This window comes from Triticum urartu, chromosome 6A (genome assembly GCF_056163025.1).
Source record: "Triticum urartu cultivar PI428250 chromosome 6A, HENAU_Tu73, whole genome shotgun sequence".
In the NCBI taxonomy this organism is placed as follows: Eukaryota; Viridiplantae; Streptophyta; class Magnoliopsida; order Poales; family Poaceae; genus Triticum; species Triticum urartu.
The window spans coordinates 591,089,015-591,105,303 of NC_141878.1; the positions used below are offsets into that span (position 1 = coordinate 591,089,015).

Sequence of the window (16,289 nt, forward strand, 5' to 3'; positions counted from 1 at the left end):
GAGGAACGCAATCGCACTTTGGGCCTTAGCCCATCCGTGCCATTATCTCTCCATCGCAGGCCGCACAAATAAAATGGTGATCCACCACGCCGCCCCCTCCTAGTACTGGAGTACTATACTATACTAGGGTTTCACCGGAGAGGAAAGGGGATCGGAGGTCAGTGATGCGCCGCCGCCTGCCGTGTGCCGAGCTCCCCCCGCGCGCCGTCGCCGTCGCCGTCGGAGGCCTCGAATGAGGATCGAGCGGTGCTTCAGCACAGGCGCCCAAATAAGCAGCTCCCCCTTTGGGAGCTGCAGTCCCCAATCGAAGCAGCAGCAGCTCCATTTCGAGCTGCTTATTTCCGAGCTGCAACCAACAATCGAAGCAATCAAGCGGCTCCTCTCCGAGCCGCAGTCCGCAATCGAAGCGCCTCCCTTTTTAAATCGCAATCCGCAATCAAAGCAGTCCTTCCCGGAATACAATCAGAAACAGGTCCTGTTTCGAATTCAGTCTCCGAGTTTCAATTGCTGGCGGGAGCCCAGCAGCTATATATATATATATATATATATATATATATATATATATATATATATATATATATATATATATATATATATATCTGGCCTGGCGGCAACCGCGGTGCTAATTCACGGCAACTCGTGAGCCTTCAGCTTTCAAATTCAAATTCACGGTAACCAATTCTTCTCGGGCCTCGGCAGATCTACGCGGGAGCCATGACGGTGAGTACATTTGTCCTCTTTTCCCTGGCAGATCTTTTGTTTCCTGTGAGAACCCTTTTTATACTACAGTAGATCTAATCAAAGTTGAAAATTTTGCACATCTACATCAAAATTGCATCTTTGTGACTATAAAAACTGCATCTTTGTGACTGAATCAAAATTGCATCTGTGATAATTTCAATTTTTAGCACAACTCCACATCTGGCTAGCCCACAGACAGCCACAAACGACAACACAACTCCACATCTGGCTAATATTCTCTTCTTCTATAAAGCTATGGTACGCAATTTGGGTATTCTCGAAAAATAATTGCATTTTTTTCTGTGACAATAAATATGTCAAAGTCAGGATGTCTTTTACCATCCAAATTGCATGTTTGCTATTGCATACAGTTTGCATATCTGAGAATATGATTTTTATTTTGCAACTAGTGTGAAATGACTCTTATTTTTCTTCATGCCAGATGCAGAAAGGCAAGAGAGCTGATAGGCTCAGCGCATTGCCTGATGACATTCTGGTCAACATTCTTGACCGACTCAATGTCCGTGAGGCTGCAAGAACCAGCGTCCTCTCTAGACGGTGGACTCAACTCTGTGCCAAGCTGTCTCGACTTATAATAAGTGCTCAGCACTTCCTTCCCAAGGGCGTGTTATGCACCGACATCTCTGATAATGAATTGGTTCGCATCAATGCCGCTGTGGTCCAAGCGATGGAGAGCATATTGACGCGTAGAAATCCTGGAGAACACACCATCCGTTTTCTGTCCACGACGTTCTACTTGAGAGATGATGTCCCCATATCCATTGGGCGTGCTGTTGGTTGTGCCATGGCAGCACACCTGGTCAAGAACGCGAAATTCAGTGTTATGACAGGGAAGTATGACATCATTGACATGGACGAGGATGATCTGGTCACCGCTGGGAGAAAATTCATGTTGTTCTTTGATGCCTGCCCAAGTGCATTTGGTGGTCTCACTACCCTCGACCTAGAGAATTTGAGATTTGGTGAATCAGACATATCCAACGTCCTCATCACTTGCAAGCGGTTGAAGCATTTGCGTTTGTACCATTGTGACTCTGGTGATTGCAGCACGCTTCAACTTGAACATGCTCATCTCAGTGAGCTTAGTATTGTCCACTGTAGGCTCGCACAAGTTCAGCTGAACTGGCTCCCTCAACTCAAAAAGATGGTCTTTGAAGGTTGGCTGCAGTTCCAAGATCCACTGTTTATTGGTCATGTCCCGTTGCTGGAGGCTGTAAGCCTCACAAATCTCGCCCTTAGTTACAGCAGGATGGTTGAGTTAAGTGAGTTTCTTAGTGGTACCTCTATACGAGATCTGAAGTTGGAATTTAATTCTGAAAAGGTAAGTCAAGATTGTCGCTTTGCGAGCTGTGGCTTCGCTTCTTCTCTGCCCATCTCACCATATGCTTATTCGTTGCAGATTTGGGTGCAGCCAGAATGTACGACGCAATCCCTGGCATCTGTTTTCTGCCAACTAAGGTTTGTGAATCTAGCTAGTCTTCCTGAAGGGTATGATCTTACCTGGACAATGTTTATTCTTGAAGCTGCGCCCTTACTAAAGGAGCTATACATGACGGTACGTGCTTACCTGAAGATCTCTTTTTCCCACATGGGCTTAGTGTTACGTTTTGCAAGATTTTCTCACCAGATACAAAATATGTCTGATCTACTGATAACTCATTTTTTTATCTTTGTCCTAATTGCTGGCATGCAGGTATGGGATCATGCGTGTTTAACAGAAACGGATGAGGAGAAGAGGAAAGAACTATCATATAGTGAGAACAAGGGTGTAGAGTGGGACTCTGCCGCAGCAGGTTTCCAACACCACAGCTTGGCCACACTCGTCATTGTTGGCTTTGAATCTGAAGACTGCTTTGTGAGTTATGTCAGACGCGTTATGGTGGCAGCGGTGAATCTAGCAGACGTGTTCCTGTATAGTAGGTCGGAGTGCGGCAACTGCGAGGAGAAGCCTAACAGGTACCCCTGGACTAAAAGGCAGAGGGTCTCTCTGAAGAGGAGGCTCGCAGCTGGGATTGAGTCGTTTGCCATATTTCACTTTGGTGCCAAGAGGCCTGGCCATGTAGCAAAAATGGAGTACCCACAGTGCTCGCTGCTTGAGGCAAAAAGGTCTTTTACGTGAGGCAAAAGAGGTGGTTGATTTCACAGTGCTCACTGCTGTCTTAGAAGTGTTGTTACTTTGGTCGAGAGTTGTTTCAGTCTTTTTATATATATTGACCGCAAACTGTATTACCCCTATTATTATGTCTTTTTAAGGTTTAGTGTATTATTATGCTGTAGTGCTGATCGTTCTCATAATAAGTTTAGAATTAAAAACATTTTTCTTCGTCCGTATAAGCATATTATTGCTTTATTACGAATCAACTTGGGGACGATTGTCACTTGGAACTCAAGATGTCTTCAATCACCACAAGTTTGTTTGGTCAAAGCTCCACAAGCAACCATCAGTGCACAACGTGCTACGGACCCAAATTTCTCCTCATGGGCAACGCTACCATCAAATCTACTACCCTGCCACAATGATACTCCCTCTTCCACAATTTAGTGTCTATAGATTTTTTTGAAAAAAATCAAACTTTACCCATGTTTGTAGATAAAAATGCGTACATCTAGTCTAGAATACTAAATACATATCATTAGATACATCATAAGATGTATTTTCATATTGTATATATGTGCTATTGTAGATATAAATAATTTTTTCAATAAACTTAGTCAAAGTTTGTGAAGTTTGACTTTTCAGAAAATCTATATGCACTACATTATGAAAAGGAGGGAGTTTCAATTCCATTGGCCACTGGGACGCCCATTCCGCATGGGAGCTCAGCACACAACAGTTTTTCTAGAATCGCTGCCCCTGATCTCTCGGACAGCAACAGACACAATACAAGCCTTTAGACCGAGAGCCTCCCAAACCTCCATTACCCTGTCGGTCATCACAAACAAATAAAATGTGATGGAGATCTTCCGGGTCAATGCAACAAGCTGGGAAGGCAAAGGGCACCGATGCATGTAGCTCCCGTTTGCGCAAGGTCCGGGGAAGGGTCCGACCACTTTGGGTCTTTTGTCTGCGGCTTTTTCCTGCATTCCTGCAAGAGGTTGTGAGGTTGTTTTCAGGACTTGAACCCATGGTCTCATGGTCACAAGGCAACAGCCAATGTGAAGACAATTGGATCTGCCGATGTGGAGTAACAAGGAACAATACCCTACAAAATCCTCTAACTGAAAATATGCACTTTCGAAGGTACCGTCCTTCCCCAAAGTTCCTTCTAGGCCGGAGACGGATCCATCCTTCTTTGTCCTTGATTGAGGCGAGCGCTCGTTCTATATTATGCCCTCATGCCACATGGTAGGTCGATCTCAACGAGAAACATGCAAACTTGGAGAATTCTCATGCAATAAAATTCGATTGACCATGTGTAGGAAGAGGAATTTGCAGAATCCTCGCCACATTCACTCTGGCCAAAAATTACCCTTGATCATCTGCCCATCCCATTCACTTGCAATAGGATCAATCATGTCTTGAACTATCTGTAACAAGCACTTCCCCCTTGGCGCCATTATCTTGCAATCATGACTCATCGGAATCCATTGAACTTCCCAAACAATAATCGTTGCACCATCTCCAGGGGCTAAATTTCTCCTTGTTTGGAAGTTTTCAAACCCAACAGAGCGAGTATAGCTCAGACAATAACCTCTAGTTTGGCCAACATTGCTTCATTAAAGCAGCATAAATCTCACCCTGCAAAAAAAAATGTTGTATAAATCTCTAAACCCCATACCACCTTAGTCTTTTGGGATGCACATTTTGCACCATGCTTTTCATTGCATCACAAATCTAGCAATAGCATCACAAATAGCCTTACAGCGTAGACCAGGATAGCTTGTGCCATTGCCTTCTGAAGTGTCTCTTTCCCACTAATAGATACTACCTCCATCTGGGTTTATTGGGTCTTCTCGTATTTTAGGTAAAACTTTGATCATCCATATCTCTCCTATCTAAAAAGAACTTAGCATTACCTATTCTGCTCCTCTGTCGTTGTGCCTCTGTCCACACGCACCCCCTCACGCCTGGTAAGCAAAAAGATAAGAGTGCAAAAAAAAAAACGGTGGTTTTGGCTGGTGGAGGCATCCAGTGGCGGATCCACCATTGGGGCGAGCTGGGGCGGCCGCCCCGGCTCTCTGGCGACGAAGCAGGGTATCTCCCGTGCCTGGCGCCTATCGGCGCAATGTAATGGTGCTCCATCGTCATCCGCCGCCCCGGCAAACCCCAATTTCTGGGTCCGCCACTGGAGGCATCGACTATTGCGTATGTACATCTAGTGTATCAATCAGGATAGGTCGATAGCTACAGGGTGAAGGATCGATCCAGCGTGAGTTTGCCTTTTTCAGAAGAAAAAATAGTTTATTATTAAAGTTTGTCGGATATACAAAGTATGTCAAACGTAATAAAAATTACAAGGAGATTCTGAGACCACAGAACGACCACTGTCGGTACCAGAATGAGCCGAAACCATCACAGTGGAAGCCATTTGCCCTCCTCACCCACATTTTCATCTCGTCATCGCCCCTATGCCCAATGCTGGAGGTAGCTGGAGGAGGATGTGTGGGTTGGGGATGGCAGCAGCAGCAGATAGGCGTATATAGTACGTGTGATGCCATGACCTATGTCCCAAACTGGTGCCTTGAAGAAACTTATTCTCAATCAACCCATCATGTTTTCCTCCAAACATGGGTGTTGTAGATGAGACAAGGCTGGCACCGACCATCCTTACAAGTTTGCGGAATTACACGAATCGAACCCATGACCTGATCAAGGTTATGAGCATTGGTCCAGGATAGCCTCGCCAGGGACAATAATAGAAGAAGAGCGATGCATAGTATGATCATGTTGGTCACGAATAGGTGAAAAAAAGAAAAGTGGCAACACATATGGATTGCTAGGGGCGAAGACAAGTGGTGACACAGTATGACCTTGGATGGGTGTGCCGCCCCTCTCGCCCCCTTGGACTGGAACACAGATCGAACAGAGAGATTGTACAGATCACGAAAGAGTTCCATGACCAACCTCGATCTGCTCGCTTGCCCGTTTTGCCTCGTTGTCATCGCTCGCAGCAAAGAAACGTCGACGCGACAGTTATTATGTTGCGTCCATGGTAGTGCCGCGGGGGTTGCCGGCCGTGAAAACAGCTCCCCCAATTTCTGTTCCGGTATCGCCGCCCGCGATGACTTGCGTGCTCGCCATCCCCGACCTCTGGTTATAGCAAAATAATACGTTGAAGCATTTTTGTGTGTCTGGTTCCAGCATCCATGTGTGCAAACGTGGCGCTTGCGACATCGGTGCCAGCAAACGTTGGTCGCCGTAGTATCCATGTGTGCTCCATGTGTGCTCCCTGTCACAACGACGGCGAGCTTGGTGAGAAGAGAAGAGCAGTTGCGAGGATCTCATCTCATCTGATGGCTGGCACGCGTCCGGCTGAAAACTTGGCCGGTCAGCCGGATCAAAACATTTTCCTTTCAGATACCTGATAAGGTGATCTTGAAGAGTTGGAAGAAAGTGTTCAGAGAGGAAGAGGTTTCAGTTAGCTTTTTATAACACGCACGTATCAAAGCCCAATCAATCCGCTTGGTCTGAGTTAACAAAATTGCCCGAGTGACAAAACTTGAAGCCAGGGTACGTCAAGGTGGAATTCTCGATGACCACTTGAGTGTTGTTTCATACTGCTGATACCTTGTAGTGCACCACTAGAGCTACTACCAAAATTCGGCTGGAGAGTGCAGTCCTGTTGCTCTACTCTTCCTGCAAAGCTAATCAAGTGGCAAATGCCTGTACTGCTGATGTCCAGCCTTCAATTGCAGCCTAAAAATATGCATCAGCCAGAACTGTCACTCAACTCTCCAGCGCTGGAGGACAAACAAAATCACAACAGTATGTTGCGCTCTCCAACAGTTGTAAATATGCATTCAACAAATTGCAAAAATGAAGCAAGATTGTAAGCAAGCATGACCACCCAATTGAGAATATTAACCGACCAAAGACGATATGAGAGAATATTACTCACAATTGCAGCTACGCATTACAGGCAAGAGAGTTTTAACATGGTCTTGGTGCAAGAAGACAAATGATATATTACAAGTTGGAATCACGCAATGGAAACCTGCATGCGTATCATTATTGAAATGTAAACCATTGCAGGCAAAGCTCAGGACTCCGGACCACGACCATCGAAAACAATGTTTGCCTCATTTACTCGCAGCTGTCAAGCATCTGCAATTCAACAAATGAGTCAGCCACCAACAAACTCAAACAAAACAAACAAACAATTAACTGAAAACAGTATGAGAGAGATAGCAGGCACAAGACTTCATGCATCCGTTCTTAGAACTAGACCATAATCAAACTGCGTATGGAATTAACTTAAGCAGTGAACGTGACAGTGGATTTCTTTGAAAACAGTGAAGAGAGGCAAGTAATTAATAACTAATCACAGACCAGGCAACAATCACAAGGTTGGGAAGGTCACAAAACAACATTGCATACATGTGGATTAAGAAGTTCAGAGTAAGGGCATTTGCCTGTCTTTAATAAACCAAAAACTCTAGGCAGCCATACCTTTCCGAACCAACCCTAACCATTTAGAGAGCACCACCTTCATGGACAACACCTTCCAACTCCTGCAGAGGACCGCTGCATATTTCAAATTACAGCCAGCATCAGACCATCAGTCACCACTAGAATTCACCGCACAATCAAGCAAAGAGGATTAAACAGAAAATTTACATCGGGAGACCAGGACCACCACCAACTTCTGGAATTTCACCTTCTTCGACAGGCACCTCATCCTGCGGAGGTTGACCGCTGCAGATTTCAAATTACAGTCAGCATCAGATTATCAATAAACAATCTGCAGTCACCACACAAACAAACAGACGATAAAACAGCAAACTTACATCACAGCAACAGGCCCACCAACAACAACAGCCTGAGGTTCAGACTCAGCCCCCATCGGGTTTAGGCTGTAGGTTCAATCAGTCAAAAAAGAGATCAGATTTTTTTTTAAAAGGAGACTGCAGATTCACAGTAAAACAAATATAAAAGCCCACGTACAGTTCGTTCTCTAATTCAGACAACGGATAGACAATGACACCACTGTAGCCGGGGGGGCAGCCATGTCCCGTCACCCCGGCCTTGAGACCCGACGCCCTCTTCATGAGCTCCTTCCTGGTTTTTGCCTTGGTGCACACCAGGTAGTCTGGCACTGAAAAAGATGCACCAAAAGTCAGAAATAGGTATCGCACAAGTGCAACAAAAGAAACAGGGGAAAAAACTGAGTTTGAAGTTATAATAACCTTCAGAAAAGGATTCTTCGGTGTTAGCTGCAAGCCTAGTGAGGCGGCTCCTGGGCGGGCAATCACAAGGGAGGTTCCTCGAGCTGCATAAGAATGAAAAGAGGTGAAAACTGTCTAAGAAAGAAAAGCCAGGATGGACAGAAGTATACAGCCTAAAGTCTCTCACATCAGTGGATCACGGCGCGGTTCCATGGAGACAGCTGTTGGTAACCAACTGTCACAAAAGAACAAAAATATACATTACAAGCAGTATTAATAGCAAGAGAGCATCATAGAACAAGAATACAGAATTCCAAACCATACAGTGGAAAACATTCTACTCAACCCATTAGAGAGGTATCATATCCATAGTACATATCACCACACAATTCATATAACCAAACCAAACAATCGAAGGAGTGATCAGAAATCGATCTAAAAGGCTCCTTCAATAACAAAAATTACAAGAGCCGCTTGGAAAGAACATACACAGAAAAAATATCACAGCAGGGTCAGTTTACATCTAACACAGTAGGACTGGAAATTTAGAAGAGTCTACTGGTTCTAACCACTTGGAAGTGACATTGATGCAGAAAAATTACCACAGCAGGTCTCAGTTTACATCTAAAATAGTAGGACCCTGGAAATTTCGAATATGATCTATTGCACATAAAGATGATGGAAATTTTCATCTACTTCTAACTACATCAGAGCCACACAATTTCGAAGAGGATCTGATCTTCCAGTTATTTCAGATGAAGGGGGAAGAAATTTCCACCATGACCTAATCAGATCAACTAAAATCTTATGAAACATGTTGCATGAAGTAAGGTTCTGAAACAAGTAGATCAGGCATCAAACTAGCTCAGAACGAACTAACATCACACATCCTGAAACCGCAAGATCAAGAGAACAAGAAATCAAAAATAAAACAGACAGCAAGTCGACCGAACAGAAACGAGCATGGACGTCATGGATTACACCCACCAACTGCATCTAAACTACCCTCTCCTGGATGTGAAGCCCCAAACTAGACAATCAGCTGGATTCCCACTCGGATTAACCACAGGAGACGCGAATTTCAACTCGGATTCTCCAACAGCAACGCATGAGATCTACATAATCCGAAAATCAGACAGCAGCAATTCCAGCGAGTGGAAATCAGATGGGCAGAATGGATCTGCACCTAGGAAACTACATCCAAACATCCTCTCCTCGATCTGAGGCCTAAAACTACCAACCATCCGGATTCAAGCTAGGGTTCACCACAATACACGCGAATTTCGACTCGGAATCGTCACGCAGCAGCTCTACAACGGACGAGATCCACATGGTTCCTGAGGGGAGAAGAGGGGAGGGGACAGATCAGGGTTTACCCACGGGAGAAATGGAGGAGCTGACGGGGATGTGAGGCGGCGACGGCGGCGGATCTTCTTCGGGGCCGGGGGAAGGGGGCTGCGTACGGGTGGGCACCTTTATATAGGGGGGGTGTCGAATGGGGGATCAAACCCTACTAAAGGGTGGCAGCAGAGGGGCCTGGGCCGTGTTCTCGAATGGACAAGCAGCCGAGCCCATTCTGATTGCCTAAGCAATGCTGATTGCTGGTGCGTTTTGTTTTTTCCAGATCAAAACAATTGCAATATGGAATTAGATTAGCGTGCAAGTCTTGAGGTACAAAACTAAGCTTTTTCCCAATGTATAAAGGGCAGCCCGATGCACGCAGCTCCCGCTTGCGCAGGTTGCGATCGCTTTGGGTCTACAGTACACAGTCTTTAGCTACGATTCTGTAAGAGGTTATTTTCAGGACTCGAATCCGTGACCTCATGGTCAAGGCAACAGTTTTACTGCTGCACCAAGGCTTTTAACCAGTTTGCCGAATGTATGAGAAAGAAAAAAAAATACAATATACAAAAAATATTTTCTTGTTGTGGCAGTTGGTTTGATAAGCGTTGGGCAATAGTAGAAGAAAGATCAAGTCTATTAGAAATGTGTGCCACAGAGGACAATGACTAAGTCTATGAGAAATGTACTATGTCAGGAAACATATGTTGTGTGCATCTTGTTATGTAGAGGCGGGTATTCGCTTATTGCGGTTCTATCAGCTTGATATCGTGCAATGTGACTTTTTTTTTGCATATTGTGTTGATTTATATTAAGGCATGGGCTCATGGTGGATTAACCTCTCTCTTTTTTTCTCAAAAATTTCATCCCTTGCACACCTTACCATCCGTACATCATGCGATTGGCGTAAAGATGTCACCCTCACCATCCCTTTCACTTGAGGCGGCATGGTTTTGTTCTTCAAAATCAGCGATCCACCTTATCCTAATTCTACAAAGGTGAAGCCCCTCTTCGAAGGACCCAAAACAAAATGCATCGAGCATGAAAATAGGAGTCCACCCCTAACAAACGACACCCAAGACAGGCAAACCCGAGGGCATGTGCGACCGAGAGAGAACGGGACTTCACGATGACACCCTCAAGAGGGTTATGACCGGGTGCCACCACCATCGACCAAGAGAGACGGACCAGGGTTTTCACCCCAAAACCCTGAAACTGTGTTGTTACTTCACTCGTAGGTATCGCCGTTGTCGGCATTGAGCTTTCGCTCAAACCCAACCCACGAGGCGGGCTGAGGCCACCCATCCGCTTGCCACCCTCATGGCCAAGAGGAGATACCACCATCGTTGTCACGCCGTGCAGCGCAAAAGTCAACCATGCCATGCCGCTCAGGCATCAAGGCGCTGTCATCCGCCACTGAGCGCGACCACACACAAGATCCGTGCACATTGGCCGTCGCGTCGCCGAGCCCTGTGCGAGCTCTGCACCTACTTATGGGAGGATCAATTTGGAGAGAGCTACATCTCCCATTGGGCTCGAACACGTAATGCAAACAGGACTTTGGCTAAATGTCCGGGTAATTAACTGCACTATATCTCCCATTGGGCTGCTCACTGTCGGTCATTAACGTGACCGTGCCAGCATACTAGCTGCTAAATTGGTTTTTTAGGGGACTCGGGCTAGCCGAGACCCCTGCTTCCTCCTTCTACAAGTGAGGCTGTGTGGGCCATGTGGCGATGCACGCGAGCATAGACCATGTCTTGCACGAGGGAGATAGGTCGAGACGGATCCTCGTGCATGCATGCAGTCGGAGTCATGTCAGTGGTGCAGCAGCAGCTAGCCAACGTGCAAGGTCATTGTGTAAAAAAAAGAGTAGGTACATGGTGCTCTGACTAGTCTTGGACTGTGACTCACACACACGCGGTGGGCCATGCCATGCATCGATCGACGCTGAGAAGGGCTGCAGGCTGAAAACTCCTCAGAAAATAGCCATAACCAAGGTGCTCTGACTCCTCCTGAACTGTGACTGTAGCAGCAAACGGAGGCTGCCGGCGGTGGGTCGTGGCCGGCGCCAGCAGGGGCGGCAGGCTGAATGCTCCTCACAAGCCACACGCCATGACCATTCCACGCAAAGCACGCTGCAGGAGCAACATGCTACAGGCTACAGCAGTAATAATTAAATTAAAAAAACTGAAGATTCTTCAGATTGGCCGAAAGTGGAATCGATCTCGGCCTCCTTCTCATCGTCCTCCCCTTGTCAGTCAACATCAAGCGCCTCCAGCCGTACTAAGCATGCTCCACATCGATGCCGAGCCCCTCCCTGGCACGCCCGGCGATGCTGATGCTGATGCCACCCGAGGAGAGATCCGCCGTGAGCTGGGGGAGCGCTTGGAGTTTAGAAAATTTTGCCTCAAATTCTCCAACCTAACCCACTAGTACTGGTAGGACAAACCGAAATCCTCCGTTGCTGCGGCTTCTACCTTAACGCGCACGAACAGAGAAGCCTAATAGTTAACCCAAGCTATGATGCACACCAAAAAAGGGATATGCGCCTTGTTTTTGTCAAATCCTCCAAACCAAATTAGCCCTAGGACGACGCACAAACGGAGACGCGTTCTTTTCTCAAAAATCTCCAACCTAATCGACCCTGGGACGCGCACAGACAAAGATAATTGTACTGCCAGATTCTCCAACCCTAATTAACCCGGACAGGGAATCCTCGAAATCCTTGGCGTCTCTGTTTCCGCGGTCTCTACCTCGCTCCATGGATCTGAGCCTCCGCCATCCCGATCCGCGTCGTCTCGGGGAGGAACACGTACGAATCACATCTCGAGAGAACACAGAGGGGCAGCGGCAAACAGGAAACGAAAGTATGGCGAACTTACATGGCAGATCCGCGCAAACCCCCCCTCCACAGGCCCTGCTTGTTGTCATGCATCTTGCTTGCTTGTTGCTCCCGGCCGGGTGAAAACCCCGGCGCACCGCGGGATGTACAGGCGGCGGGCCTCCTCGATCCATGTTCTTCCCCGGGTGATGGATCGTCCAAAGACGAGAGGCTTCACACGGAGAAAGGAGCTCGAGTCAGAGAGATCTGGGGATGAGGAGGAGAGGACCGCGGAAGAGGATGAACCATGAACATACCTCAACCGCCTTGAGGAGGGGAGGGCGATTGGTTGAGCGGCGCAGAGAGGGACGGGATGAATGAGGGGAAACCGGAGCACGCGGGTCCGGGGATGGGGTTGTGTATTGCTGCTAGAGACGGGGCTGGAAAGGAGGAAGGGGCCGTGACCTGTACGCTTGTCCGGTATCGGCTGGAAAAAGATCGCCGAGTAATTAGTAGCTTTTAATACTACTGATAATACGTTGCCATAAATCGACGCAAGTAAATACATGGATTCTACATATTCAGACGTTTTTTTTAGCATGGCTGATCGTGTTGACCATATGTATCGTCCCTTATATGGTGCGTACTGTGTCTTTTCTAGTATAAACTTAACGCATGCCGTACATACAATCATCCAAAATGATCACGGAGGTGCAAGCAAGTAAATTTGGATAGTCTTAACGAACGGGCTAGCTAGAACCCTAAACAACCCTGGCCGGACGGCTCCGTCAAAAATAAAGTTGCTAAACAAACCCCCTGCGTTGGGTGCAAAATCTAGTTTTATGCAGGGAGGAAGGGAGACTAAACAAACCATCGACCCATCCTTCCCGTCGGCATCTCATCTCAAAGACTCAAACCCTAAGTAGCGCGAGGCACCCATTATTCTATGCTGCGGAGAAAATGCTTAAGAAACAGCACTGCAGCTTAACCTCGCCTTGGGTTTCATCTTGGAGCATGCAAGCGCACCATTTTTTTTATTCTGGTGGGCATGCAAGTGGAGCATTACTATAGTACGCAGTAGCTGTCGGGTGCCCACCAAAAGATGTGACTCACGCATCGCTGCCTGCCAAACTTTGAGCTCGGACCGGCGTGCCCACCCTCCTCGAGTTGTCCATTTTCCATGGCGTTCAAGGCAGCAGCTATGGAATCCGATGCTCTTACGTTAACGGAGCTCCATCGAGCAGCTCGTGGGCGGGCGACCAGTTGAACACAAACAGCAAGCACCAGAGAATATGACGAATGGAAACCAAACCATCACCATGCATAGACATTTGGCCAAGTATATATGTTCAACAACCAGGCTAAGAGCAGTGTCGAAACCCTTAGGGCGTGTTTGGTAGCCTGCATAAGGCCCGGTCAGGCCCGCGCGGAAAGAAAACGGCCTGTTTGGTTGCCTATTTTTACTATTCGGCCCGCATGGCACGAACCTTAAAGCACTCTTGAGCCTGGCTCCCTGGAAACGCTCGAATCGACAGTTTTTCCAGGGGCAGGCCCGAGCGGTGCACGTGGACGTGGGCGACGAAGCACCGGCAGTTATTAGCCTCACCGCTCCCTCACCCCACTCTCCCAAATCTCACTGGCGGCGGCGGATCGGAGGAGAGCAAGAAGACCACCGGACTCCATCACCGGCGAGTGGATCATCACTTGGACCGCGGCAATGGCGGTAAGCACTTCTCTCTGTTCGTCATGCACTACTTTTTGCGTTCGATCCGGCGATAGATTCGATCCACGATGGAGAGGGGATGGGGAATAGAGGTAAATAAGCATGTAGAGGTAGTTCATACGAGTTCATACTACTTCATACTAGTTCATGCAAGATCGTAATGGAGGTAGATGCGGATGCAGAAGGGGGATTGGGGGTACACAACGGACATCGGCTAACCACGACGGCCGTCATGGGCGTGCGGAGCGGCGGGTCGAGTGGCTGGCCTTCATCTTCTTGTTCATCGCCCTGCAGGGCGGCGGGTCATCGTCGTCGTCCTCGGCGGAGTTGAGATCGATCTGCCAGGTACGACGGCCTGGCTATGGCGCCTTTCGCTGGCATCTGCACCGATTCTTCCTCCTCCTTAGGCTCCCCACCGATGACCGCCGACGGCATGATTGCCGTCTCCGAGTACACTGTGGCACGATGGTCATTAGGACGCCAATAGTTCTTGTACTTGGACCACTTCTTCCTCTGTTTAGCGTCATCGGAGACGGCCTGATTCATGGCCCAGCGAATGATGTCGACTGCCATCACGCCCTTCGCTGGGTCAGGAATCAATGTCTTCAGCTCTTGTGCAGTGGCCCTCTGCATGTCAGGCATGGAGCCGAAGTTCGAGCACACCTCCATGGTGTTCTCGAACTTGCTGCGGTCACCAGCCGACCACCCGAGGAAGAAGGCCCTCTAGCCAATACCCCAAGGGAAGGGGTTGGCGTTGGAGCTGGAGCTATAGCTAGAGCTCATGGCGATGGAGAGGAGGAAGGTTGATAGTGAGAGAAGAGAGGGGGTGGGTAAGTAGTGCTGGGCAGGGTGAGTAAATATAGGCGCGATGGAGAGGAGGAAGAGTGACATTCATGCCGTTTTAACTACATGCTCTTCAATAAGCCATGAACTCTGTGTTGTGCGTGACTCCATGAACTCTGCGTTGTGCCTGACTCCATGAATTGTGTGCAGATCGAGGAGAGCAATGAAATGGGCACGGAGGTGCTTCCGGCCGTTGACAGCAAGGGCAAGCAACCCGTTCATCCAAGGCACGAGGTGGTGCTGCCCCCCACCGCCGAGGAAGACCTGAAGACGCCTGAGGTTGGCGGCGACGAGGGGATGGAGGAGCCCCCCAGCAACAAGCGCCACAACTACGGTCACTATCATCAGGAGGATGGCCAAACTCACTTCTGCAAGGTCATCCTTGCACCGAAGCTTGAGTGCATCCCCATGCCCGTGGACTTCACCAAGCACTTCGTCACGGTGCCGACGCAGTTCAAGCTGAGGAACAACACCGGCTGCTCCTGGAAGGTGACGATGAAACTGATGAACGACAGGGTGACCCTGGATCAGGGTTGGGCCACCTACGCAGTCGTTCATCAGATAAAGATCGGCTACATGGTGACCTTCAAGCTCCTCACTCCCGACACCCTCAAGGTCATCATCTTCGACGACGATGGCACTGAGGTGGTCAACAAGTGCGGGAAGCACGACGTATCCTTCGCCGCCAAGGACTAGGGCCGGGGAACCTCCTACCAAGGTACTATCCGAGCCTGCTTTGAACTGTTTATGGTTTATGCGTTGAACTGTTATGAAGTGTGGTACTATGTTATCTGAACTTATCTAAGTAGTTGATGCTCTGTTTATGCTCTGCTCTGCTTATGATGTGTGGCACATGGTTGTGCCGAAGTGTGTTGGTAACCTCACCAACTAGCCAAAAAGGTTACCACACACCAGGCGTTGCATACAACCAAACACCATGCTTTGGGTTTATCCACTAACATCCAGGCAACCAAACACCAGACAGTGTGGACATACAGACAACCAAACAATTTGCATATAGTGCATTTGAGGCTGCATTTGCATAGTCAGATTAAGTTGAAAAAGCTATGCAATGCATCTACCGTAGACCACGGCAACCAAACACGCCCTTAACGAACAAAAGAGTGGCTCTAATCTATCGTCGAGACTCGGGAGAGCAACACTTGCCCATCGAGAAGCCAACTCTTATCTCTTTTGTTTTGCATTGGCGCCACTCCAGACCGAAAGCTCCCGGATCAACGTACAGTACGTGGTAGGGGCATGGGCGCATGGCATGTGCACCACTGACTTTTATTTCCTTATTTCTTGAACGGAGCATCACTGACTTTTCTTAAAGGCATGATGACAAGGCACACGAGCGTGGGGCTAGCCGCTGAGGCACTGACTAGTGAGGGCCGTTGGACGTACGCTGGCACGTCATGAATACGATTGTCGGAGCCTTGGTGGTGATTCATGAGGTGGCCCCTGAAG

General features: G+C 48.0%; 3 protein-coding genes across 3 annotated transcripts; 2 read left to right on the plus strand and 1 right to left on the minus strand.

Annotated features, from left to right (window-relative positions):
- Positions 1–584: 584 nt before the first annotated feature.
- On the plus strand, positions 585–3,038 carry LOC125531236 (F-box/LRR-repeat protein At3g26922-like). The gene is made up of 4 exons (XM_087529105.1): positions 585–720; positions 1,184–2,083; positions 2,162–2,317; positions 2,456–3,038. Exons 1-4 carry the CDS (start codon positions 715–717, stop codon positions 2,879–2,881), a joined length of 1,488 nt encoding a protein of 495 aa, XP_087385231.1. The 5' UTR covers positions 585–714; the 3' UTR covers positions 2,882–3,038.
- A 3,736-nt stretch (positions 3,039–6,774) lies between these two features.
- Positions 6,775–12,836, minus strand: LOC147966797 (uncharacterized). Its single transcript, XM_087529108.1, has 9 exons — positions 12,571–12,836; positions 12,315–12,485; positions 8,276–8,323; positions 8,110–8,192; positions 7,868–8,018; positions 7,711–7,776; positions 7,541–7,618; positions 7,373–7,447; positions 6,775–7,027 (listed from the first exon to the last, which is right to left on the minus strand). Exons 1-8 carry the CDS (start codon positions 12,819–12,821, stop codon positions 7,396–7,398), a joined length of 900 nt encoding a protein of 299 aa, XP_087385234.1. The 5' UTR covers positions 12,822–12,836; the 3' UTR covers positions 6,775–7,027; positions 7,373–7,395.
- A 2,008-nt stretch (positions 12,837–14,844) lies between these two features.
- Positions 14,845–15,515, plus strand: LOC147966798 (putative B3 domain-containing protein Os03g0621600). The gene is made up of 2 exons (XM_087530964.1): positions 14,845–14,874; positions 14,970–15,515. The coding sequence occupies exons 1-2, from the start codon at positions 14,845–14,847 to the stop codon at positions 15,513–15,515; spliced, it is 576 nt and encodes a 191-aa protein (XP_087387090.1).
- The last annotated feature ends 774 nt before the right edge of the window (positions 15,516–16,289 follow it).

Excerpts from the sequence above, each read along its gene's own strand:
- LOC125531236 (XM_087529105.1), top strand. Across the intron at positions 2,084-2,161 it reads TGGAATTTAATTCTGAAAAG|ATTTGGGTGCAGCCAGAATG; the intron begins GTAAGTCAAGAT and ends TATTCGTTGCAG. Across the intron at positions 2,318-2,455 it reads TAAAGGAGCTATACATGACG|GTATGGGATCATGCGTGTTT; the intron begins GTACGTGCTTAC and ends GCTGGCATGCAG.
- LOC147966797 (XM_087529108.1), bottom strand. The coding sequence starts at position 12,821 with ATGTATTTACTTGCGTCGATTTATGGCAACGTATTATCAGTAGTATTA. Across the intron at positions 7,619-7,710 it reads GGTGGGCCTGTTGCTGTGAT|CGGTCAACCTCCGCAGGATG; the intron begins GTAAGTTTGCTG and ends TGAAATCTGCAG. Across the intron at positions 7,448-7,540 it reads GGTGGTCCTGGTCTCCCGAT|CGGTCCTCTGCAGGAGTTGG; the intron begins GTAAATTTTCTG and ends TGAAATATGCAG.
- LOC147966798 (XM_087530964.1), top strand. The coding sequence starts at position 14,845 with ATGGAGAGGAGGAAGAGTGACATTCATGCC. Across the intron at positions 14,875-14,969 it reads GGAAGAGTGACATTCATGCC|ATCGAGGAGAGCAATGAAAT; the intron begins GTTTTAACTACA and ends AATTGTGTGCAG.